This window comes from Panthera tigris, chromosome D4, assembly GCF_018350195.1.
Source record: "Panthera tigris isolate Pti1 chromosome D4, P.tigris_Pti1_mat1.1, whole genome shotgun sequence".
In the NCBI taxonomy this organism is placed as follows: Eukaryota; Metazoa; Chordata; class Mammalia; order Carnivora; family Felidae; genus Panthera; species Panthera tigris.
Genome location: NC_056672.1, coordinates 79,939,038 through 79,966,138, shown reverse-complemented (window position 1 = coordinate 79,966,138; position 27,101 = coordinate 79,939,038). Strand labels below are relative to the sequence as shown.

The following is a 27,101-nucleotide window of genomic DNA, read 5'->3' as shown; positions in this document are numbered from 1 at the left end:
TTAGGAAAACAGATAATGCTATCCTCAGTATTTAACAGTGGAGATTTAACACAGGGAACTGGACATACAAGAGCTCATAACAGAGCTGAAGTGCACACAAGACAAAGTGAAGCAACCCATAATTAAAAAAAAAAATTTTAATGTTTATTTTGGAGAGAGAGAGAGAAAGAGAGAGAGTGGGGAAGGGGCAGAGAGAGAGGGAAACACAGAATCCGAAGCAGGCTCCAGGCTCTGAGCTGTCAGCACAGAGCCCGACGCAGGGCTCAAATCCACAAACTGTGAGATCATGACCTGAGCTGAAGTGAGACACAACCAACAGAGCCACCCAGGCGCCCCTAATTTTTATTTTAACGAAGGCAATAGCACTCCTAAGGCTGAAGGGAAAATTGTAGAATGTCCACAAAGAGCCAGAACCTAGCATGAGCTGCCTGGCATGGGTGGGGACAACAAAGAGAGGAGTCTAGTCACTGCTAAGGATGTCACCCAAAGGAGACAGAGACAGAGACAAGAGAGAAATGTACAGACTTTTCTCCTTCTCCTGTCCTGTCTGCCTTTGTTTCCACTGGCCAGTGCCATCCAGTAGTCAGATGCAGTGGAGTCTAGGAAATGGAGGTCCCTGCCACACCGAGCAGAGTGTGGGGAAAATGAGATCGAAATCTGAGAGTAAACAGACAAATGGCTACCACAGTCCACCCATGTTGCCACAAAGCACTCATCCTCTTCCTCCTAACTCCCATAAAATGACTGCATGTTTCTACCATGCAAAACGCAACCAGCTTTTGTGTAAATAATCACACCCAGAAGGGTGAAATCTGAAGTAATGCCTGACATAGTTTCCCTCATTATGTCCAAGAATCCAGGATGATATGAGGTCCTCTCCCTCAGGACTCTATGTGGCTCTTCATTGTTTGGTGAGCTCTGATCCAAATTGTAAAGAATAACTAATACTACTCATTTAGAAAAAAAAATTGTAAGAGAAGGAAAAGGGGAAAATAATTGGTTAACACATAAAAAGGTACATATATATGATAATGTATACTTATGCTTATAATATAAATGTAAGAAAAATATACATGCCTTCTGTGGTCCTCATTTCTGTAGCTGGTTCCAAGGCCAAGTTCATATTGATCACTCCTTTCTTTCACCACCCATTCCACATTCTTTACTTTCTGCTGGAAGCTCAGATGAATAGGGTTCCTTACTAGGAAGATGATATAAAGCTTCTCCTTTATAATCTGAGTCTTATAATCTTTAGAATCTGAGTCTTTAGTGGGTCTTTATCAGATTGCCACAGCTTTCCCTTAACAAGGACTGTTGGATAAAGTAGTTTAAGAGGCTCCCAGGGAACACCTTGAACTCTAGATACAGCCCTCATGCCACCATTGTGGCGTAGCAACCGACTTTCATCTTGATAATCAGTTCCCTGATCCAGTACAGACACCCCTTCTCTGGCTGCTGATCCAGTGCAATGAGAATGCAAAATGGCCGGGGGGGAGTCTCAGATGCCCATTCAACAGGACCATCATTTTGTTTCCTTGTACACGAGAACCTTCAAACTCATCGAGCCCAAGGTTGCAGAGAAGAAAGTAAAAATGGTTCCAGCAGGGGCGCCTGGGTGGCTCAGTCGGTTAAGCGTCCAACTTCAGCTCAGGTCATGATCTCACGGTCCGTGGGTTCGAGCCCCGCGTCGGGCTCTGTGCTGACAGCTCAGAGCCTGGAGCCTGTTTCAGATTCTGTGTCTCCCTCTCTCTGTGACCCTCCCCCGTTCATGCTCTGTCTCTCTCTGTCTCAAAAATAAATAAACGTTAAAAAAAAAAATTTTTTTTAAATGGTTCCAGCAGATTATCTGATGTAATTGTAAAACAAAGCCTCACATCTCTACTTCTTGGTTCCAGGACCCATGCATTGTGGCTTTGAGGAAGACGATATGACCTAGTGACTACTATTTAATTCCTTTAGAACATTCCTTTAGAATGGCATCCCAACCTCACCAGGTGTTGTCTTAGAGCTGATACTGTGACTGAGGCTTCAGTAGGCTGCTTCACAAAGTTAGCTGCTTCTGGGTCATGAGTTATAAGGTAAGACCAGTGAATTCCATGGACAGAAGCCCACTGTTGCACTTAGTTGCCAATAAACTCTCTCTCTTTGGCAGAGGCAATGAAGAAAACATTCTGTAAGTCCACATGTGGTAGTGCTGGAAGAAGCACTATGGGAAAGGAAGGTATATCTGTACCCAGAATATGTTTGGGGACAAATTTCTTCTCCTTCCCTTGTGGAAAAGCTCCAAGGTTACCAATATGCTGCCAGGGGCCAGACAGTCCCTCAGAAGAAAGGTGTCATATGATGTACTCAGGGAGGCCTCTGCCGCCGGGTGGTTGCACGTTTAGCAGCAGAGAAAGCCAGATCGTCACTGATGAGAGGAAGTCTATCTTACTGAGCCACTGGATAGCCTCTGTCTCTGCCACCAAGGCCACTTTGTACATGGGCCATCAAGAAAGCACTGTGATGGCTGCAGAAAGAGGCTGGCTGACATCACGGAACAGATTTTTCTCTACTTGATTATTGAGAGTCTCATCTACCAAGATTGCTCTTTGGTGAGTATTTTCATGGGACACTCACATCCTTACACTCTGTACCTATTTCAGAAGCCCATAAAGAACTTCAGACTTTCTTGTCACTGAGTTTTCAATCTGCCTGAGTCCAATCTCACAGAAATGACTTCCACTGTAATGGGTTACAGCTGCATACACCCAAGCTTTTTGTTGGATCAGAAAGCATTAAGTTCACAACGGGTAGGAGAGGTCATAGTTCAGGTAAATTTAGAATCCCATGTGCCTAGTATTCTCTACCTGGCTGTGGAAAATGCCCTATCCAGTATCTATATTTGCTACATGAACCTGTTCAGGGTCACAGAACCTTTCTTGGCAGACAATGCCTGACATAGGGCCTTCTCTCACCCTGGGTCTCACTCAAAATTGGCAGGGTATTGGTTTCTCAACACACAGGTCTGAGTGGCACTCAGGTACAATACACCTTGCTTTTAATATCCAAAAAGTCCCGCTGAGCATATTTAGGCCTCTGATTTGGTGATATGTAGTTCAAGGTGCAGTAATTTGCCTAGAACCAACAACCCTACATGCTCCTCAGAAACGTCACTGATGTGTGTCAGGCCCCTGAATTTTTATGGGGTTTCTCTTCCACCTCCTGGCACACATTTGTATTAGCATGACATCTGACAGTCTTGCTCCTTTCTGCTCAAAATGCTCAGCATGATGTTAATAATGGTATCCTGTGAGATGTCCACATGGTCGAGGATACTGTGGATAATATTATGACAACACAGGAGAGTTCACATAACTTGGAGGTTTACTGATGTCTCTGCCAGGTAAAAGCAAACTGCTTTTGATAATCCACACTAACTGATATAAGGAAAAGCATCTGTCACCTGTAGACCACACAACAGGGACTGTGTTCATTTGCTCTAGCAAACATACGACACCAGGAGAAGTTACTGTGATTGAAGTCACCACTTGAGTAACTTTACAGTGGTTCCCAGGCATTCAACCAATGAATCTGTCTCTTATACCGGCCAAACAAGCAAAGGTAGCAAACAATCTCAGGTAAGTGTACCTGTTTCAATAGCTTCAGAACTTCAGCTCAATCCAATTCCATTCGTCTTAATCTAATATTATTAGATATTAAACAAGGATGTGATAGGAATCAACAGCCTGCAGTGTTTGAGTTTTTAATGATAACACTAATCTTTACAATCTCCACAGGGAGGTGTTATATAACTTCTTTCTTAAATGTTTGTTTATTTTTGAGAGAGAGAGAGAGACAGAGCATGAACAGGGGCGTTTATTTTTGAGAAAGGGAGACACAGAATCTGAAGCAGGCTCCAGGCTCTGAGCTGTCAGCGCAGAGCCCGACGTGGGGCTCAAACACACACCGCGAGATCATGACCTGAACCGGAGTCGGACGCTTCAGGTCTGAGCCTGAGCCACCCAGATGCCCCGGGGTTATATAACTTTTGATTTACCATTTTAGTGGATTTACCACTAAAGTGAGTGGAAATGGATTTCTACTCACTCTGTTAAGTAGATCACCATGCTACTTCTCGCCTCTAGAAATTATTGTCAACTCAGACCTAATGTCCATTCTGCATTTTCCTCCAAGGACACAGTCATCCTACTATACGACCACAGGTCCTCCCTTGGGGTGACATAGACTCCTCTTCAGTTGAGGGACTCCAGATCTGTAAACTGGCTTAAGTGTGGGAACATGAGACACCATAACCTGTTACCATGGCAACTGAAGTCAAGTTTCTGCTCACCGGGTCTAGAGGTTCCCCAGTAATGCAAACCCCACAATTCTCATTGAAATCTGAGAGTCCATTTCAATGTCAGTATTTGATGGTTTCCTATCTCACATTTAGGTTTTTCATCCATTTTGAATTTATTTTTGTGTATGGTGTAAGGAAGTGGTCCAGTTTCATTCTTTTGCATGTTGCTGTCCAATTTTCCCAGCACCATTTGTTGAAGAGACTGTCTTTTTCCCATTGTATATTCATTCCTCCTTTGTCAAAGATTAATTGATCGTATATATAGTTGTGGGTCCATTTCTGGGCTTTCTATTCTGTTCCATTGATCTGTGTGTCTGTTTTTTGTGTCAAAACCATACTGTCTTCATGACTACAGCTTTGTAATATAGCTTAAAGCAAAAGTGAATATTATTATCCTCTCTCTGTATCCATGCCCATTTTATATAGCCCCAGTAGATGTTCTCCAACAGCCAGACATGTGAATATAGAACAGCAAGCTCTCAACCAACTGACCAGAGTACTGTAGCTACATGAGTACTCTGAGATGAGATCAGCTAAGCCTGGCCCAGAACAGTAGCAAAGGACCCTAGACTCATGAGCAAAAATAAAGCATCATTGCTTTAAGCTATTAAGGTTTGGGTGGGTTGTTATACAGCAAAAATTAATTGATATCAGAGCACTTCTAGTCTTGGGAACTATTATTATCAGTCAGGGTCCAATCAGGAAAATCTGGGTATTTCAAATGGGGGATTTTGAGAACTGGTTACACAAGTGATAGAATTGCTAAGGAGCTAGATGGGATAGTAAGGAAACTGAGAAGCTGTGGCCATCCCAAGAGCCAGAAGGGCACAGGAAGGTGGTGGGACCAAAGGCCAGAAGCCAGGGTCATCAGTGGGGGCTGGAACCTACTGCAACCACGAAGGGCACAGCTATCTGGTGGCAGGTGCAGTCACAAAGTAGACTTTAACTTTGGCTTTACACTTTTTCTTTAAGCTCACTAGTGCCATTAAATACAGCCATTTCACCTGCTTGTTGAGCAAGTTAACATTTAATTTATTTCATTAAATAAGTTAATGTATGTGCATAGTTCAGTGTCTGGTGCATAAGTGTTATAAAGCATCATTATCATATATATTTATGGCAAAAACTATCATTGCCCCAAAGCCTTTGCCTTTGATGAGCACCTCATTCAATGAGAGCCCAGGGACAATGTCCTGTTTACTGCTATATTACACAGGCTGCCAGAAACCTATCTCTGAATACTAACGTGGTGTTTTTATTTTTTTAATTGACTTTAGACCCAAACAAGGCCTGAAAACAAATTCTAGATTCCCCCTATTTCCCTGAGTGTAGTTGCCTACAAACCAACCCTCTCTTTGGTACTAAAACCTGATTCTAATTCATCTAAACAGAGAAAGAATTTATGAAATGGCATGTTGGGTAAGAAAATTGAACCCTCAAATCTTAGTAGTCTTAACACAAAAACAAGTTTCTCACTCACCCTACATTTCCAGTGAGGGTGGGAACCAGGAAGTCTCCTCCATATTGTCACTTGGGGACCCAGAACGATGGAGGGTTCACTATCTGTGACATTCCTAGTCACAATGTCAAGGGAAGACACTAGAGAGTCATGCAGGGGCTTTTCAGTGCCTCAGCCTGGACTTATCCCATGCCCTGGGCTAGAAGATAGAGTCTTCTCTGCAAAGGAAGGGAGAACCAGATAGTGTTGACCAGCAACAACGTTTACCACAGAAACAGCGCCCAGTCCTTAGCCAATAGCTGCTAATATAAAGGGGCAAAGGGAGGGAATACACAGACAAGATCCTGCCACAGGGGTAATCTGTTTGGATACCAATCCTGATCCCATCACTCATTATCTCCCTGCTGATCTCCATACCCTTGAAAACATCTTCCAGAACATTAGTCCTTGATTCTATTACAAATAATTTCAAATTGAACCCCCCTAAGGTTCAAAATCCCAGGTAAGAGAATCTGATTAGCATGCCAGGTAGTTTAGGTCATGTGCCCATGGTTTAGTTGTAAAGGGCAGGAAGAGGAAATTTCTGCCTATTTCAGCTTTCACACTTGGCAGAAGGATGCTGTTGCTTCTTGAATTTAAGATTCCCTGTAAATGACGGGTGTTCAGGTTTCTGGGCAGCCCAAACAAAAATGTGCCCTGTATCGTTTCAATGATTTGCATATTTACGAATTTTATATAAACAGATTTATACAGTATGTGCCCCTTTTTGGCCTGGCTTCTTTCACAGTATCATTATACAAAGGTCCATTTAAGTTGTTGCACATATCAGTGCTGAGTACTATTCCATTGTAAGGACATGCCACATTTGCTTATCCATTCCCTTGTTGACGAACACTTGTTGTCTCTACCTTTTGGCCACTACCAAGAAAGCTACCAAGAGCAGTCATGAACAGCTCTTTTTCTGGACATGTGCTTCTATTTCTCTTGGGTAAATATCTAGGAGTGGAATTGCTGGATTGTCCGGTAAGTGTGTGCTTGAACTGTTAAGAAACTGCCAAACTCTTTTCCAAAGTGGTTGTGCCATTTTACATTCCCACCAACCATGGATGAGAGCTCCAATTCTCCAATTGTCATCATGCTTGGTATGGCCAGTTTTCTTAATTTTAGCCATTCTAATAGGTATGTGGTGGTATATTATTGTGGTTTTAATTTCCATTTGCCTGAAGACTAATAGGATTTTTTCATATACTTATTTGCCTTCCGAATGCGTTTTGTTTTGCAAAATGTCTGCTCAAATACTTTGCCATTTTTTAATGTATTTCTTGCAATCTGAAGTTTCCTTTTCATTGTCTTAACTGTTTCTGCTCCTGTTTTCTACTATACATTTTATTCTTTTAGATTTTACATTTAGGTCAGTCATCCATTTGGGGTTAATTTTTATACCTGGTGCAAAGTACTAATCAAAGTTTGTTTTGTTTTGTTTTTTCTTTTGTTTGTTTGGGTTTTTTTTTTTTTTTTTTTTGGCATATGGATATCCAATTGTCCTAGACCCATTTTTTTTAAAGACTATCCATTCACTACTGAATTACCTTTTCTTATTTGTCAAAAATCAATCATCCATATATGTGTAGATCTATTTCTAGACTCCTGAGTTTGTCCCAATGATCTGTATGTCTATCTTAAACCATATGGTATTAATTACTGTATCTTCAGATCTAAAATTATGCCAAAATAGAAAGCTTATTAAAAAATGCAAAAAGATAGAGACCTAACAGAAAATGAACAAAAGCTATGGTCAGTTTACAGAGAAGGAATTACAATGGCTCTTAAACGTGCAAGAAGATTCTCAACATCAGCCATAATAAAACAAACACAAATTAAGGCTGCGCTAAGATACAATTCACACCCTCAAATTTTCAAATACCAAAAACTTTAACAACACACTTTATATTGATAAGGGTGTATGAAAATGGGTCCTTTTACCCACTGGTGGCATGAGTTAAATTGGAACGACCCCTGTGGAAAACAATTGGGCAACATTTACTCATTTGTTAAATGGGTATAACCTTTGACCCAGCAAGTCTGTTTCTAGAAATTTATCCTGCAATATAGTTCAATAAGTGTTCACAGATCATGTTCAACTATTTCCACTGTGGCATTTCTTATAATGGCAAAGACAATAAACAACCAAAATGTCCAGCAATAGAGAACTGGTTACATAAATGATAAAGTCCTATAATAAACCACATTTCACTAGCAAAAGAATAAGATGTATGAAATGTAATGGAATGACCTTCAAAATATACTGATAAGTGAGATATTCAAAGTGCTGAAGAATTATTTTAGGATGCTGCCATTTGTGTGAAAAGGAAACCTATACACATTAAAAAATACATATGCCCTTATAGGTGCATAATAGTTATGGAATATAAAACTGAAGAGTGGCTGTCCTTGGGGATGAGATAATGGAGTCAGTGCTGAGGGAGAAGATACGCATTATATAACTTCTCCTCTGTTTGAATTTTTTTGCTGTGTGTGTGTGTGTGTGTGTGTGTGTGTGTGTCTTGTTCAATTAGAAAATCTATTTTAAAAGAAGTGTATACTAGGGGTGCCTGGGTGGCTCAGTCGGTTAAGCATCTGACTTCAGTTCAGGTCTGATCTCACGGTTCGTGAGTTCGAGCCCCGCATCAGGCTCTGTGCTGACAGCTCAGAGCCTGGAGCCTGCTTCAGATTCTGTGTCTCCCTCTCTCTCTGCGCCTCTCCCACTCATGTTCTGTCTCTTTCTCTCAAAAATAGACGCTAAAGTTAAAAAAAAAAAAAGAAGTATATACTAAAGGTATGCCATCTTAAAACAAGAGTGATAATCTCAGGAGAGGGTGATTATATTTGATTATCATTTTCTTCTTTATGCTTTTAAGCACTTAACCAATTTTATAACATGAAAATGTGCTATTTCTATAATCAGAAAACTAAGTACTCTTAAAACATTCTAAAAAAGGGTAAGAAGGGATTAACTTTACCTAATTGGACAATGGCTAAAAGAAGATGAAGAAAAAGATGGTGTACTTTTTTTTTGGTCATTCATTTACACATATATACACACAGCACACAATTCAAAATATATTTCTGCAAGTAAAAATCAGTCATCAAGAAAGGTAAGGAAAGGGTGCCTGGCTGCCTCAGTCGGTAGAGCATGCAACTTTTTTTTTAATAATTTTTTTTAAATGTTTATTCAGTTTTTGAGAGAGAAAGAGAGCACATGTGCAAGTGGGGGAGGGGAAGAAAGAGAGGGAGACACAGAATCCGAAGCAGGCTCCAGGCTCCAAGTTGTCGGCACAGAGCCTGACAGCTGCAAGATCATGACCTGACCCAAAGTTGGACGCTTAACCAACTGAGCCACCCAGGCACCCCAAGCATGCAACTCTTGATCTCGGGGTTGTAAGTTGGAGCCCCACACTGGGTGTAGAGATTATTTAAAAATAAAATCTTTAAGGGGTGTCTAGGTGGCTCAGTTGGTTAAATGCCTCTTGATTTTGGCTCAGGTTTTGATCTCACAGTTGGTGAGATTGAGTCCCACATTGGGCTCCATGTTAGTACGGAGCTGCTTGGGATTCTCTCTCTCTCCCCCCTCTCTCTGCCTCTCCCTCTCTCTCCCAAAATAAAGAAACTAAATTTAAGAAAGAAAGAAAGAAAGAAAGAAAGAAAGAAAGAAAGAAAGAAAGAAAGAAAGAAAGAAAGGAAAAAAGGAAAAAAGGTGGGTAAGGAAGTACAACAAAAGAAACTAAAAGCAAGCCATCTTTTACAATCCTTTTTCAAATGAGACAAAGTTCTACCATCTGGTAGCAATGCAAACTTGCAACCACATGAATCATTATGACAGTATCATTGTGACTTTTGGACGCTTTCATCATCAAAAGAGTCTGGTGACATCACCATCAGCAAAAGATTCAAACACCAGGAGAGTATTTTACAATATCTGATTTTTTTTTATGAAGACCCAAAAATATGATGATTGGGAAACATCCTAGGACTTCTAACATCACGAAAACTAATGGTAAGGCTCTTAGGAAGAAACTATGAAAGGTTGGGTGATCTGGTAAAATCATACGTAGGGGTCATCCCCAAACCTTGGCCTTGAAAGTATATTGTGCAAAATAGATGACACTTCAATATGGGGCTCAAAGTCACGACCCCAAGGTCAAGAGTCACATGCTCCACCAACTGAACCAGCCAGGTGCCCCATGGGTAAACAGAAATCCTATTTAACACCTTTAACATAAGCTCAGTACATTGGCTAGAGCCAAATATTCCATGTTAGTGCTTAATGCCTTTAATTTAGATTTTTTTTAATTTTTTTTTTAACGTTTTATTCATTTTTGAGACAGAGAGAGACAGAGCATGAACGGGGCGGGGGGGGGGGGGCAGAGAGAGAGGGAGACACAGAATTGGAAGCAGGCTCCAGGCTCTGAGCCATCAGCCCAGAGCCCGACGCGGGGCTCGAACTCACGGACCGCGAGATCGTGACCTGAGTCGAAGTCGGCCGCCCAACCGACTGAGCCACCCAGGCGCCCCTAATTTAGATTTTTAATCACTGTTTACAAGAATATACCTTTCAGAGAGCTCGTATATATTTTTAGTATACTTGACCTATAGTCTTTGAGTAAATTATTAGTCTCAATATCTTTGTGAGGAAAAACTATATAAAAATCAACTTTGGAGGTAGAATGTATTCCAATACATAAAAACATCTTCATAAGGACCTCATTTTCTTTTCACAGAAGCACAAATGAAATAGAATGAGAGTTTTATTGAATTTCCTTATTCAGGGTGATAAAGAAATACAAAAGGCACATCACACTGTACCTAATCTAAAAAGTATCAGTTGGCATACTAAAAGAGATCTTTGCAAGCACTTCACACAAAACTTAGGTTTCCCTAAATCTGCCTTCTTCCTTAGGCCAAGCATTCTAGACTCAGCCAAATTTCCATAAATTAATTTTATAATTAATTAGTTATTAGAAGATGGCAAGGAAGTTGCTTCTTACTTTCCAAAAAACTCCTTTTCTTCTCTTTTTTTTTTTCTAGGAGAGAATGAATTCTAAGTGGAAAATGCTGTTATTAACTTCATTTGCTTTATTGCTGATGTTGATTAAGCATCGCTCCCGGTAAATATACAAGATTGTTGAATCATCATCTTTAATGATTGGCAGAGTTGACCTAAAATGCTGAGTTTTGTCCAAAAAAGGTTAATAAACACTCCCTAAATTAATCAGAGAGTATCTCCTCTTTGAGGAACTGATTAAATTATAAATATATTAATACTTTCATTTTTCAACATTCAACAAATATTTATTGAGTACCTTTTTGGTGCCAGGTCCTGTCCTAGGTGCTGGGAACTTATGCAGCTTTACATTCCAGGTCGAGAAGATGGACGATAAGCAAAGAAATCTATAATACAATGTTAGGAGCTTTGTATTGGTTTTAATGTTTATTTTTGAGATACAGAGACAGAGCATGAGTGGGGGAGAGACAGAGAGAGAGAGGGAGACAGAATCTGAAGCAGGCTCCAGGCTCCGAGCTGTCAGCCCAGAGCCCAACATGGGGCGGAACCCATGAACCACGAGATCATGACCTGAACCGAAGTCAGACTCTCAACTGACTGAGCCACCGAGGCACCCCAGGAGCTTTGTATTTTATATAATAAGGCTACGAAGAAAGAAATAAAGCAAGATAAGAGAATAGAGAGTGTTGGGGGACTATTCTAGATACATCTTAAGCTATGACAATAGGAACACGACTCAAAGAAAACTGCTATCAAAATATAACTGTACTGGAGAACAAATCTGTTAACCTGCTAAAGTTCTCTTATAGAAAAATTCAAATTCTTACCTCCTCCATGCCTCCCTCATCTTTATGGTCTTTTTAAATAAGCAATGCAATGTTACCGAATGCTATTTGAAAATCAACTATATTGTGGGAGCTAATGTCTTTAAAAATTGACCGTATTGTTTTGGTATCATGTTCTACATGTTATTTGTCCTCCTAGGGTGTTATGCCTTAATAGAAAGGTCTATCTTAGTCAAAAAGGAGATAATAGACCAGAAGCTCATTGCAGGCCCGGATTCCAGAACTGGAATGTCCCATCAGAACCAGATGCTATGCATTCCAGAACTGTAGCATTATGCCTGGCATGTAGTAGGTGTTTAGTAATCACTTGGCTAACAAATGAGTAAATGAATGGAACTGAATTCTAGATTTTTTGTTATTCCAATTGCAATAGGCGTTTGTTCAAGTTTAACACTAAAATGTCTCTTTTTATTTATGTGAAGAATAAAGAACCACCTAGAGAAGATAGATCTCTGCTGGTAAGAATCTGTTCTATAAATATTCTACAAACTGTATTGAGGGCAAACTGGCTGGAGTCGAGTGCGTTCTAATGGTAATGGCAATCGGAAGGCACATGAAACTGAATTCTCCAGAGACAACCACTGACAAATTTCTCGGGTATCAGTTCAGAAATAATAGGGGCGCCTGGGTGGCGCAGTCGGCTAAGCGTCTGACTTCAGCCAGGTCACGATCTCGCGGTCCGTGAGTTCGAGCCCCGCATCGGGCTCTGGGCTGATGGCTCGGAGCCTGGAGCCTGTTTCCGATTCTGTGTCTCCCTCTCTCTCTGCCCTTCCCCCGTTCATGCTCTGTCTGTCTCTGTCCCAAAAATAAATAAAAAAAAAAAAAAAAAAAAGAAATAATCGGTGCATGTGCATATATACATGTATGTGAGTTTGTATGGACATGTATATGTGCACATCTCCAAATTTTGCTCCTTCAACACACTTACCTGCTTACACCAGATAAATTTTAGACATTTGCTATATTTGAAGGACCTCTGTCCAGGGTATTTTTCTTTAGATTGACAGCCATCTGTGGTCCACCACGTTTTCTACCATCGACCATTGTGTAGGACCCAAAAAATTATTAAAACCAAACCTCAAAAAAAAAAAAAAAGAAAAAACCTGTTCTTAAAAGTTCTCCTTTTGTCACTATACATGTTTAGTGCAGTTAGGCATGGAAAATTTGGATTTTGAAAGAGTATGAGTCTTGAGCAATCCTATATTAAAATATCTTTGGTTAAAAACACCTCCGAAATGTCAAGATGGGATGCACTTTCAAAGTCATTTTTTAATATTTGATTTTGAAATAATTACAGATTCATAGGAAGTTGCAAAGATAGTACAAAGAGGTCACATGTACCTTTCACTCAATTTCCCCCAGAGTTACATCTTACGTAACTGTCATGCAATATCAAAATAGGAAATTGATGCTGGGACAATGTACGGATATAATTGTATAACATTTTATCACATGTGTAGATTTGTAGATCACCAAGGTAATCAAGATACAAAATGATTCCATCACCACAAAGATCTCCTCTGAGCTACCATTTATACGCACCCCAACCTCCTCTCCTCAACCCTTCTAATCACTAGTACCATTAATCTATTTTTATCTTTACAATTTTGTCATTTTGAGAATGTTTTATAAATGGAATCATACAGTGTATGATCTATTGAGATGAGCTTTTTTCACTCAGGATAATGCTCTTGAGATCCAACCACCTTGTAGTGTATCTCAATAAATCACTCCTTTTTTATTGCTGTGTAGTATTCCGTAAAGGGACGTACCAAAGTTTGCTTAACCCTTCACCTACTGGGGGACATTTTGGGTGACAATTCTTTTCTTCCAGCACCTGAAAAATATTTTTCCACTTCATTTTGGGTCCATAGTTTTTAATTAAAAACATCCATTTCATTCAAATTATTTTTCCCCTCTAGGTGAATCATTTCTTTCTGCTTCTTTTCAAGATTCTTTTCACCTTCAGCTTTCAGAAAATTGGCGATCATGTGCCTTAGCATGGATTCTTTTTGAAGTACGCTTCACACCCAGCATGGAGTCCAACATGGGGCTTAAACTCATGACCCTGAGATCAAGACCTGACCTGAGGTCAAGAGTCAGATACTTCACTGACTGAGCCATTCGGGCACTCCAGCATGGATTCTTTTATTTTAGGTTTATCCTGTTTGGGGTTCATTCAGCTTCTTGAATCTGTATGTTTACGTCTTTTGCCAAATTTGGGGGCATGTTCAGCCATATTTTTAATTGTTTTTCAGCCCCATTCTCTTGCTTTCCTTCTGGGGTTCCAGTTACATGAATGTTAGATCTTTTGTTTTTGTTCCACGTGTCCCCGAGGCTTGTTCTTTTTTTTTTTTTTTTCAATTTTTTCTGTTATTCAGATTGAGCGATTTCTGTTATTCAGTCTGCAAGTTCACTGATTCTTTCTCCATCCTCTCCATTCTGCTGTGAAGACTATTTATTGAGTTTTTATTTCAGTGTTATATTTTTAAGTTCTAAAATTTCCATTTGGTTCTTCTTTATATCTTCCATATCTTTAATAAGACTATTTCTTTACTGTGACTTCCTATTTTTTCATACATTTCAAGTGTTTGTAATTGCTCATTGAACCCTGCCTTTGTCAGATATCCTTGTTCGACAATTCTAGTATCTGTGTTATCATGGCATCTGTAGATTATCCTTTCTCATTCAAGTTGAGATCTTTTCTTGGACAATTTGGGGGTATTATGAGACTGGATCTTATTTAAATCTTGTGTTTTCATAGGCATCCTCTAACACGGTGCTAGCTGGGAAATAGGGTGGCACCCCTGCATTACTGTCAGTTGAGGGATGAAATTTTAGGTTCTTGACTCTGCCTCCCTTGAAACCCAATGGGGAAGGGCTCCTTGTTACTAATGAGCAGGGATGGGAGTTTGGGATCCCCATGTGCTCTCCATTGACACAACCACAGGGGGATTGGGTAGTGGTGACTGTTTTAATACCCACTAATCCCCTCTAACTCCACACCAGTGAGGAAGGGACGGAATCCCCATTATGGCCTGGTGAGAGTACACGTCTAGGCTCCCTACTTGGCCTTTGCTGGAGGGATGGAAATAGAGCCACGGATTTTCCTGTGGTATTGGGTTGGAGAACAGTGAGTAGTGTCTACAGATTCTTTGCCTTGCTAGGTTGCCCTATTCCTGGCCCTTTGGCTATTAAGAGCAGCTTTTTCTCAGGGCTCTTTTTTTGTCCGTACCCATTGGCATTTCTGAGTCGCACCTAATCTGAGATACATGTGGCAGAAAACCCAGGGAACCCACTGCCATGTCGGTCCTTGAGTCCCAGTGCACCTACCTGATCTGCTTTCTTCTCTTTGCCTTTCACTCTTTTGTTTACTTCACATATAAAGTCCTGGGTTTTTAGCTATACTTAGTGGTAGGATAGGGAAACTGAGTACCTAGTCCATCTTTCTGGAAGTACAAATCACTTAAAGTTATTCTTATTTTACAAAATATCCCCATCTTATGAAAGAGAAGCCCCCTTATAACCTTGTTAATAGTTAACTTAAAAGCAAACAAAAACTTAGGTGGGTCCTATTTTTAAACGAAAATCAAAGACAAACATCTAGACCCCCTACTCCAACCCCTTTATTTTGACAATGTAATAAAGTGTCTATCACATAGTAAGCTACTAATACTTGATAAATGAATTACATAAATCTGTATTTTTGTCTGAATACACATTATTTTTCCTGCTTCGTTAATTTTTAAAATATATCCCCCACTCAAGAACCATACTGTTCCCTGCCTTCCCACCTTTGGCTATGACCTCTTCACCCCACATCTCTTTCCTGAAATAACCCTTATCCTTCCAGACCCAGTTTACATATTTCATCTCCAAGTAGCTTCCCTTAACCCCACATTTAGGTTGGATGCCCCATCTATATGCTCCCATGGAGATCTGTGTTTTCCTATTAGCAGTTACCACTCTGCACTATAATCATCTATTTAATGTTGTCTTTTCGGCTAGTCTATTGGCTTTTAGAGGGCAGGAACTGATCTAAATGTTCACAGTCCTACAACCAGCATCAAACAGTGCCTGCCATGTTACAGGGACACAATGATTATTTGCTGAGTAAATGGATTACTCTTAACTTGACTTTCTCTTTGTACCCAGGGAAAATGAAAAAGAACTTCGGCTCTCAGACTGTTTAATCCCAAGTAAGAAAGAATATTCTACACAAACACACACTAATGATAACAACAACAACAACTCAATTTAAATGGGGGAGGATTTTTTTCCATCATCAAATTGTACCTATCCGGGGAGCTTTCCAGGCCTTGGCAGTTTTTAGTTTAAAGTCTTTTATATATAAACCTAGTGTCTATTTATCTAGAATCAGGCAGTTGAGGGTCATAATGAGAAAACTGTTATCTAGTTTAATGTTCCTGGTTTTATTAGGAGAAAGAAAAAAAATCTTTTTAGTAACAGCCCAAAAATGCCATTAATGACTCCTCTTGATTTTGGCATTAATACTTGGGGGAAAATCTCATTCTTTTTTTTTTTTTTTTTCTTTTTTCTTTTTTGAGGTGGGGGAGGGGCAGAGGGAGAGGGAAAGAGAGAATCTTTATTTTTTTTTAAAATTTTTTATGTTTATTTATTTTTGAGAGAGAGGGAGAGACAGAGCGTGAGCAGGGGAGGGGCAGAGAGGGAGACACAGAATCCGAAGCCGGCTCCAGGCTCTGAGCTGTCAGCACAGAGCCCGACGTGGGGCTCAAACTCACGAACCGCGAGATCGTGACCTGAGCTGAAGCAGACGCTCAGCTGACTGAGCCACCCAGGCGCTCCAGGGAAAGAGAGAATCTTAAGCAAGCTCCACAACCAGTGTAGAATCCAACACAGAGCTTGACACAGGGCTCAATCCCACAACCCTGGAATCATGACCTGAGCCAAAATCAGGAATTGAATGCTTAACCTAACCAACTAAGCTACCCAGGTGCCCCAGAGAATCTTATTCTTTATAATGGCTATCTAGTATTCTATTTTATGGCTACATACCATAATTTATTTAGTCAGTTCCCTATTGGTTTTGAATCATTTGCAGTTTGAAGGCTATCGTAAATAATGTTTTGATGAATATCTTTGTACATATATTTTTGTACACTCTTGTGTGAACTTATCCATATGATAAATTCCTATTGTAGCATCATTAGATTAAGAGATATAGACATTTTAGGAACACTTGGGTGGCTTAGTTGGGTAAGCATCCAACTGTTGATTTCTGCTCAGGTCGTGATTTCACAGGCCTGGAGCCTGCTTCGGATTCTGTGTCTCCCTCTCTCTCTGACCCTCCCCCGTTCATGCTCTGTCTCTCTCTGTCTCAAAAATAAAAACAAACATTAAAAAAAAAATTTTTTTTTTAAAGAGGTAACACTCTTGTAAGAGGCCTTTCCAAAGAATGTGTTTACGATAGGAGAAAAAAATACGTAGATAAAATAGCTGCCCGATTCTTTCTCTGACCTCATCTTCAACCATTGTGTCCCTCACCCACTCCTCCAATCATACTGGCTCCTTGTTGTTCCTCAGAAACACCAAGCAAGCTCTCACCTCGGGACTTTGCACCTTCTGTGCTCTCTGCACGGACTGCTTACCCTCCAAGCAGCCAAATGGCTCATTCTCCCACTCCCTTCAAACGCTGTTTTATCAGTGAGGTCTTCTCTAGCTACTCCCTTTCTCCCTTACCCAGATTTATTGTTCTCAGTTGCTCTCCCCAACATCTGACATACTGTATATTTGCTTGCTTATTCATTTACTATCTGCCTTTCCCACAAGAGTGTGCCTAGAAAAAAAAAAAAAGCCTAGATATAGTAGGGGTTCGATATTTGTAGAATAGATAAATACATGAGATCTTCTGTCTAACTGAAGTGATAGCACCTCCATAACAATGTAAAAGTAGTGGTAGAAGGCATTGCACTTTATTATTAAGCATCATATTGGCTTTTAGTTTAAAATGAAATGACCTCTGCATTATGGAGATATGAGGGAAGAAGCTCATTTTTGGTTCTTATTAAGTACAAAAAACTATAAGCTTAAAGTAAATATGTGGGAATAAATGTCTCAGAATAGCCAAGAAAGTGTCAAAAAATAAGAAAGTTAAAAGGATTTTGCCTAGGGGCACCTGAGTGGCTCAGTTGGCTAAATGTCCGACTCTTGATTTCAGCCAAGGTCACGATCTCATGATCATGAGATCGAGCCCCACACTGGGCTCCACACTGGGGGTGGAGTTTGCTTAAGATTCTCTTTCCCCCTCTGCCCCACCCTGCTCATGCTCTGTCTCTCATGCTCTCTCTCTCTCTCTCAAAAATAAAATTTTTAAAAGAGAGGGTTTTGCCTCAAATAGTCAAACATATTTTGACATCATTGTGATCAAATCAACATGGAATAGATCAAAGGAGTAGTAAATCCAGAATTAGGTCACGGTATGTATCAAAGTTGATATATAACAAAAATGGCATCTTAAAAATCAGTGAGAAAAGGACAGATTAGTTCATAAATTATACTGACACTATTGGTGATCTAAGTGGGGGCAAAATGGGGCATTAATCCTATGGCATAAAGATAAATTCCTGATAGACTACAGATTTAAGTGTAAAAAATAAAGCAATAAAAAAAATCTTGCCAGAAAATCAATAAGACAGGGGCGCCTGAGTGGCTCAGTCGGTTAAGCGTCCGACTTCAGCTCAGGTCATGATCTCGTGGTCCGTGAGTTCGAGCCCCGCGTTGGGCTCTGTGCTGACTGCTCAGAGCCTGGAGCCTGTTTCAGATTCTGTGTCTCCCTCTCTCTCTGCCCCTCCCCCGTTCATGCTCTGTCTGTCTCGGTCTCAAAAATACATAAACGTTAAAAAAAGATTACAAAAAAAAAGAAAATCAATAAGACAACATGTAAAGTCTAGGTAAGAAGGAAATCCTCTTAATCCATGCTGAAAACCTACCACCTATTTAAAAAGATGTATTTCACTATATACAAATTTTAAACTTTTATTTGGTTTAAAAACAAATCAACAATTCAATATAAAAACATGAAACTCACATTAGAGGTAGACAACGTGTATAAGAAAAGATACTCAAGTTCACTAGAAATTAGAGAAATGTAAATAATGTAGTAATGAGGTACTGGAATCTTTTTAAAGCCATAATCTAATAGTATAGGGAAAATGCTGGTGGGAAGGTGAAGTATTTCAGCCTTTTAAAAAATAATTGGGTAAAAACTATGAAAGATGAACACATGGAGGTTCCTGGGTGGCTCAGTCAGTTAAGTGTCTGACTCTTGATTTCGGCTCAGGTCATGATCTTGCAGTTTGTGAGTTAGAGCCCCACATCAGGCTCTGCACTGTCACTGTGGAGCCTGCTTGGGATTCTCTCTCTCTCCCTTTCTTTCTGCCCCTCCCCTGCTCACACGTGTGCACGCATGTGCTTGCACTCTCTCTTTAAAAAAAATTTTTTTAAATGAACATACATACACAGCAATCCTATTCCTGGGACTAGCCATTAAAAATAACAGCAACAAGGGGAGCGTGGGTGGCTCAGTCGGTCGAGCATCCGACTTCAGCTCAGGTCATGATCCCACGGTTCGTGGGTTCAAGCCCCACATTGGGCTCTGTGCTGACAGCTCAGAACCTGCAGCCCGCTTCTGATTCTGTGTCTCCCTCTCTGTACCTCCCCTTCCCATGCTCTGTCTCTCTCTCTCTCTCTCTCTCTCTCAAGAATAAATAAACATTAAAAAAATTTTTTAAAGATAATAGCAACAATACCTAAGGACATAAGATTAAGGTTTGTTGCATCAGTTTTTATAATGACAGAAATTCCAGGAATAAAATGTATACCTAGTCATAAGAAAATGGCTAAACAAACTGTCCACACCTTGGAATATTATGCAGCCATTACAAAGAGTGAATAAGAACTAGTCCAGATAACCTGGAAGGATTTCCACAAGGTCGTGATGAGTAGAAAGACAAGCTGCAGGAAAGTATGCGTTATCTCATCATAATAAACAAGATTAAAAAAAATTCATTTACTTATTTTTGAGAGAGGGAAAGAGAGAATGCGTGCATGAGCGAGGGAGGAGCAGAGAGAGGGAAAGAGAGAACCCCAAGCAGGCTCCATGCTGTTAGCCCAGAGCCTGACTCTGGGCTCGATCTCACCAACCGTGAGATTATGACCCGAGCCAAAATCGCGAATTGGACGCTCAACCTACTGAGCCACCCAGGTGCTCCAAAATAAACAAGATTTTTAAAGCCTGCATCTGTGTGTGTACTTATGTATGTGTGCATATTGTACACATGTTATCTATACAATTGGATATGAATATGGAGGGAAAAAGAAAAGAGCACGGATGAGGCTGCAAATATGGCAGGCCAGCAGCTACGAAGAGGAAAGTGGAAAGCCACATGACGTGGTGCAGGGGTAGATGTGGGAAACATACACCCTGGAAATGCTCTAGTACTCTCATGGTTCTGTCTGCTTATGGTATATTTATCTCTGCTATATCACTTTAGCTTCTTACACTTTTTAGACTCATGCGCAGTTCCTTAAAACTGTATATAGGTCAATATAGCCTTGATTTACAGGAAGAGTCCCCACCCTCTCTCTCCAGATCTATTTTTCGAACAAATTATAACCTCCCATATTACTGTCATGAATCCCATCTCAGCAAATCTTAGGAACACCTTCTGGCATTGAAATCACTTCTAATTCAGTGTAGCACCTATTCTCTTTTTATTACGAATGTGGATATCTTAGCCCATATATATGATTTCCCTCCTTCGTTAGTATACTTCTTTGTAAGTCACACCTATGATAGTCTACAGTACTATGACACTTGAGCATGCTATCTGTGTACCTTCCTAAGCAATATACTTATGAGCAGGTCATTTTGTATCCTGTTGAACACCCTCTGCTTGGGCACGGTGAGGTATTTTCTAAGCTCCTCAGATACTGAATCTATCAGGGTATGAGAGAAACAACTCAACTAAGATGAAGTAACTTTAGTGAAGGAATGGTTGGCAGAGATTGGAACAAGGTTAAGAGACCCAACAAAGGACATGGAAGCATCCAGAGGCTTCAACAGTAAGAAGCTCTTATCACCCTTGGCCTAAAGGGACAAAGGAAGGGATGGTGCTCCTGGAGACCAGAGATTTCTGGAACCATGAAAGAGCTGCCCAACAGAAGCTGTAGCTGCATATGGACACAGCCACTGGCAAGATCTCAACAAAGCTGGGAGAGAAAAGAGGAAAAGAGACAACTTGTTTTCCTGCCCTCTGATCTTACGTGGGTACCTCCCATTAGCAGAACCCACTGCAAGCCACAGGGCAGGGAACATTGGGTGATCAGTCTGCTCCTAAGGCAGGCCAGGTAGAGAAGGCTAAGGATGGACAGGGGAATTGTAAATGGAGAATAACTAACACAATCCACCTTTTTGACTTAGATGGAGAAGCTCATGTTCCCCAAACACGAGAAACAAAGTCACATCAGCTAGCGGGTATCATCGAGGTGATGGAAATCTAGCTATATTCCCACTTGAAACCTAGATCGTAACATCTTCCATCTCTAGTATTCTTCATGTAAGGTGGCAAAGGGGAGAAAATAATTAACATAGCAGATCACGACTACAGTCCTACCTCTGTAGCTGTTCAGGAGGCTGGCAATAAAAGGAGGCAGTTAATAATCACCATCCCATGGTTTCTTTATCCTCTGCTAATCCCTTTGATGGTCAGAGTTTCTATTTGATAGGGTTACTCAAACCTCCATCCCTGGAGAGTCTGGTTCCCTCAGTGGTCTGACCTTATTGAGTTGCCCCAATTTCCCACTGACCATTATTACTGGAAATGAGGTAGCTGGGGGAACTCCCAGAGAGTCCTTTGCATTCCATATGAAGCCCTGCTTGCCATCCTTGAATAACCTCATCTTCCTATCTTCTCGGTGATGAAGATCAGTCATGCCAACCAGTACAGTAATGCCATTTTCTGCCTGTTAGCTCAGCAGCATGGGGAACCACAAGTGCTCTGCCATCAGTTTCACAGAACCATGACTTTCTCCCTAGAGCAAAGACTCCTCCCTTGGGAACTGAGAACTCTAAACACACTGGACCCAAAGTCACAACAACAGCAAGCAAACATTCTATAAGTGAATTATTGGATGTAATCGTGAGCAGGGACATACTCACATCCACCTTGTTTTGTGCACTGTGATTCTAGCTTTGGAAGGTACAGTATCTCACACTGCTCATTGAGTCAAAGCGGGAATGGCGAACTACTACAGAAAAGTACCTCGGCCTTTTCAGGGAGTTATCTCGGAACTAACACTGAAAATGAGATTTCCCTGGCTAGTCCACTTTCTAGCAGGCCAGGTGCCTCAACACAGGGAGGCACACAGACCAGAGAACTTTGTGGAAGTGGCCAACTGCCACACTACTCTCACCATGAAACGGGTAGCTTAGATGGAGGCAAAGTTATGTGTGATACGAAGGCATCTAATAAGATATTCTGCAAGTCAACAAAGCTGGCAGATTTGTAGGCATGAACAGCAAATCCCTACCCAGAACATAAAATGTTCCCCTGAGGGAAAAGTGTTGCCCCTTTCTTTATGGGGTCTAATATAATCAACCAGCTGTCATTTGGCTGGCTGGTTCCCATGGGAAATGGTGTCACTCTGTGGGCTCCAATTGGCCCCTGCTGTTGGCAAGCTGGGTGCTCAGCACTGGCTCTAGCTTGGTCTTAGCAATGGGATGTCCGTGTTACTGAGGCCGTGCATAATCCCCATTGGACTCCAAGTAGCTGGGGCCACTTTATACAGAGACACTAAGTCAGTCACAAGGGAGACCGGGCAAGGGGTCTGACTGACACCCAGAGGGCAGATTATCTTATCCCCCTGATTGCTGAGCATTTGCAGAGAATGCCCCCTGGGCAGCATTAACCTCCCAGGTAAAGAGTTTCGTACCTGTAAGAGAAACCTAATGACTCTAAAGCTCTTCTACTCCTTCCTCTTCTGTTTTATCAAATAATTTCTAAACACAAGTTTTTAACTGCCTTCTGCTTTCAGAGACTTTTTCTTTAATTCTAATAGCAAATCTTTAATCTTCAGACCCTTTCACATTCTCAAATAGATACTGATTAGCCTCTGTGATGTGCCTAATTTATAAGCATCATCACTGTGATAAGGGTACATCTGTCCAATATTAAAGTGGAATCTGAGACTTTTGAGTCAAATACAAGTGTATGGCCATAAATTCTAAGTATAAGAAGGGTTTAAAAGTAAATATATGAAAAAAAAAAAACAAATAAATGTGTAAGTTTGAAAAATCCTTAAAATAGTAAAAGGGGGTACTTTTCAAGAATTTTGTTATTATTATTAATGTAGTATTAAGGGTTGCCAAATTCTACCCTTGTCTGGGTCTAGATTTGTAATTAAAACCTGTCATTACCAAAAGCAAAATGGCTTCACACTTTGTGTTCAATTCCTTCCAAAATGAAGGCCTTAAGTTGCTTTATTTTTATTTTTATTAAAAATTAAAAAAAAAAAAACTTTAACGTTTATTTATTTCTGAGAGAGAGAGAGAGAGCATGAGCAGGGGAGGGGCAAAGGGAGAGCGAGATACAGAATGTGAAGCAGGCTCCAGGCTCTGAGCTGTCAGCACAGAGCCTGATGTGGGTCTCGAACCCACAAACCATGAGATCATGACCTGAGCTGAAGTCGAAAGCTTAACCTACTGAGCCACCCAGGCACCCTGGCCTTAATTTGCTTAAATAGTTTAATGTCCTCCCTCCAACCAAACTGTTTATTATTACTTTTGTTTCTTTATTTTGTTTTTTGGGGGGTTGTTTATTATTCCTAATTCTGCTTCTGCTGTTATTTTGTTATTATTAGAAGCAAATGTAATATCATCTCCCTTTTTGGACTAATCTTATTTTCTTCCAGGTTGCACTGATGGGCCTACAGCATTAGGAAGGATAGAAAGAAGGTACTCTAGGAAAAGAAAAAGGAAGAGAAAGATGAGAAAGGGGTAAAAAGAAAGGAAGACATAAGCAGACAGTAGTGTTTTCTGTTTTAGGCAATAATCAGAGAAATGTTCAGACAATGAGCTGTCGGTTTAAGCTATAGTCAGAGCTCAAGGAAAAAAATCCCTGGGCTCAAAAGGCAAGGTTTTTTTGTGATCTCTACACCCAACATGGGGCTCAAACCTACAACTCCATGCTCTACTGACTGAGCCGGCCATGCGCCCCTCAAAAGGCAGTTTGGTATAATGACCAAAGCACAGATTTGGAAAGCCAACTGGCTGATTATGAATCCTGATTCTGCCATTTATTAGCTGTGTGACACGAAGTAATTTACTCAACCAATCTGCGCCCAAGTTTCTTCATATGAAAAATAGAGATAATGATGGAATTTATATTATAGGACATTGCAAGGATTAAATAAATAGTGTAAAGCACTTAATCACCATGCCTGGCACATAGTTAAGTACTTTATAATGATTGGCTACTATCACTTGGAGAACAACATTTGCTGTCATAATAAGTGGTACTCTCTTAATCGTTTTTCTTGTTTGTTCAACAGAAAACGTCCTGATGTGAAAACGACAACTGACTGGTTTGCGCCGATCATCTGGGAAGGAACTTACAACAGACAAGTCCTGGAAAAGTATTACAAAAGGCTGAACATTACCATAGGCTTGGCTGTATTTGCTACTGGAAAGTAGGTGCTACTAACATTCATCCTTTTTTATTTTGGAAACATATGGATAAGCACCCGTGAACTCTCTACATCCAAACAGCCACTCATAATTAACCCTAATCATGATTTCTGGCTGGTCTGCATAATTATTTATAGTGGTTATTTTCTCCAGCCATGGCTGATTTCTTAACACGACTTGGAATCTTTCTATTAATATCCATTTAGCTCACTTTTCCTTTCTTCTCAATACATTTTATGGCTTTTCTCTGCCCCCGCTCCCCAAGCTCACTACACCCTCTTTCGCTAACCAACACAGTTAAGCTCTAAATGCAATTTCTACCCACCTACCTACTGGTAGTTCTTTAGCAACAATGTTCTCCTGCATGTTTAAGTGACATGTCTTCTCCTGATGAGTTTTAGCAAAGTGAATGTTTAGTCTTCCGTGTTTCACAGGTTTGTGGATCAGTACCTGGAACAGTTCCTCCAGTCTGCTAATAAGCACTTCATGATTGGCTACAATGTTATCTTTTACATCTTGATGGATGACTTCTCCAAACTACCTCCCATAGAGTTAGGGCCCCTTCGAACATTTAAACTATGTACTGTACTCAAACAACATGTGTGGAAAGACTTCAATTACATATACATGAAAAACTTGGATATGTACATCATAGAACATATCCAACATGAAGTCGACTTTCTCTTCAGTATGACTGTAAACCAGATCTTCAAGAATGACTTTGGGGTGGAAACCCTGGGCAAGTCTGTAGCTCAACTCCATGCATGGTGGTATTTTAGACATGCTGAAAATTTCCCCTATGAGAGAAGACCTAAATCAGCAGCTTTCATCCCTTTTGGAGAGGGAGATTTCTATTACCAGAGTGCAGTTTTTGGTGGCACACCCCGTGAGGTTTTAGCCTTCATTAAAGAATATCAAAAAGGAGTTACCAGTGACAACAGAAATGGACTCAAGAGCATATATGAACATTATTTAAACAAATATTTGTTTATCAATAAACCCACTAAGTTGTTATCACCAGAATACAATTGGGATCCAAATTTTAGAACTCCCCCACAAATTAAACATGTGAAGATAGCATGGCATTCAAAGAGCATTTGATGGTTGTATCATTAGGTTTATGGATTAATAAGTGAATCACAATAATTCCTCAACTACGAAACATTAAACGTCTCCGTGTTTTTGGAAACTTACAAAAATGTGCAATCTTCCAAAATAAATTGTTTTTCTCCTTGCAGTTTTAAACCATCTAAATCTACCTAAATTGGAGTAAGAATAAATGGATGTTAATTTAATATTAATGCACAGTGGTGTTATTAGCTACATATTATGAATAATGTGGACATACTTTTGGAGGCACAAAATGAAGAAACACACCAGACTCTCCTGGTTCAGAAAATAAAGATGGATGGATGGATAGATAGATACATGTGTACACACACACACACACACGCACGCACGCACACACACAATGTCAAAGGAATATATGTAAAGGGAAAAAATATTCATCAACTCGCTCATTAAAAACTCTGTTTTTCAGTGTTGGGAGATACAGTGCTTGTAAGTATTCTCAATTAGCATTTAATCTGTCTAGTATCTGATTGAACTTAGGTGAACTAGAGACATTCTACCAAATACATATCTTACTTTTATGGTTGCAGTGATGTTGGGTGCATGGTTTTTAATGCTACAGGAATTTATTTATTTATTTATTTATTTATTTATTTATTTATTTATTTATATTTGAGAGAGAGAGAGCGTGCAAGTGGGGGAGAGGGGCAGAAGGAAAGAGAGAGAGAATCCCAAGCAGGCTCCATGCTCAGCAGAGTCTGATGAGGTGCTTGATCCCACGACCCTGGGATCATGACCTGAGCCGAAATCAGGAGTTAGACACTCAACTAACTGGGCCACCCGGGAGCCCCAGGGACTCTTTTGTAAACAGCTATCAACTTAACTCCATGGTAAATATATTCTTTTAGCTGCAGTCGGGGATAGAAAAAATGCTAAGATATATAGAGAGAGACTATACATTTTATAAAATTTACCTCAAGCAGCCTACGGTCCAGCAGGGGAGATAAAACTATAAATATCTCTTTTGGAAATTTAGAAGTGCTAAAACGTAAGGAAGACATGGCCAAACTGCCGTAGTGGTTCAAGAAAGGAAGCAACTACCTCAGAAGAACCTTTACTATGTAGTCACATCAACATGCTTCCACAAATGAATGAAGCATTATAGCATAGTTATAATAACTGGAGGTTCTAAAGTCACAATAAGTTATTGTTTTAATCCTTCTTTGTTGGCTAAAAACTAAGGTTTAGTAAGTGTTCCATAAAAGATAAAGATTATTGGCTATTAAAACACTAAAATTGGGGCACCTGGGTGGATCAGTGGTTAAGTGTCCAACTTCCACTCAGGTCATGATCTTGCGGTTCCTAAGTTCGAGCCCCACATCAGGTTCTGTGCTGACAGCTCAGAGCCTGGAGCCCGTTTCAGATTCTGTGTCTCCCTCTCTCTGTCACTTCCCCACTCATGCTGTCTTTCTCTCTCTCAAAATAAATAAACATTAAAAAATATTTTAAAGAACACTAAAATTATAAAGGAATATTTTTAAAGTAATTTTTAAATGTTTATTTTTGAGAGTGAGAAAGTGCACGTGCATGAGTAG

The 27,101-nt window shown here is 40.2% G+C and overlaps 1 protein-coding gene across 1 annotated transcript; it reads left to right on the top strand.

The window, feature by feature from the left end:
• Positions 1–891: 891 nt before the first annotated feature.
• Positions 892–25,730, top strand: LOC107180767 (glycosyltransferase 6 domain-containing protein 1-like). The gene is made up of 8 exons (XM_042963497.1): positions 892–911; positions 3,524–3,620; positions 10,887–10,966; positions 12,131–12,166; positions 15,864–15,895; positions 16,035–16,047; positions 24,300–24,437; positions 24,870–25,730. Exons 1-8 carry the CDS (start codon positions 892–894, stop codon positions 25,534–25,536), a joined length of 1,083 nt encoding a protein of 360 aa, XP_042819431.1. The 3' UTR covers positions 25,537–25,730.
• The last annotated feature ends 1,371 nt before the right edge of the window (positions 25,731–27,101 follow it).

What these genes read in the sequence shown, in the direction of transcription:
- LOC107180767 (XM_042963497.1), top strand. Translation starts at nt 892, where the DNA reads ATGTGGCTCTTCATTGTTTG. An exon ending in GAGAAGATAGATCTCTGCTG is followed by an intron (nt 12,167 to 15,863) that starts GTAAGAATCTGT and finishes CTTTGTACCCAG; the next exon opens with GGAAAATGAAAAAGAACTTC. An exon ending in GCTGTATTTGCTACTGGAAA is followed by an intron (nt 24,438 to 24,869) that starts GTAGGTGCTACT and finishes CGTGTTTCACAG; the next exon opens with GTTTGTGGATCAGTACCTGG.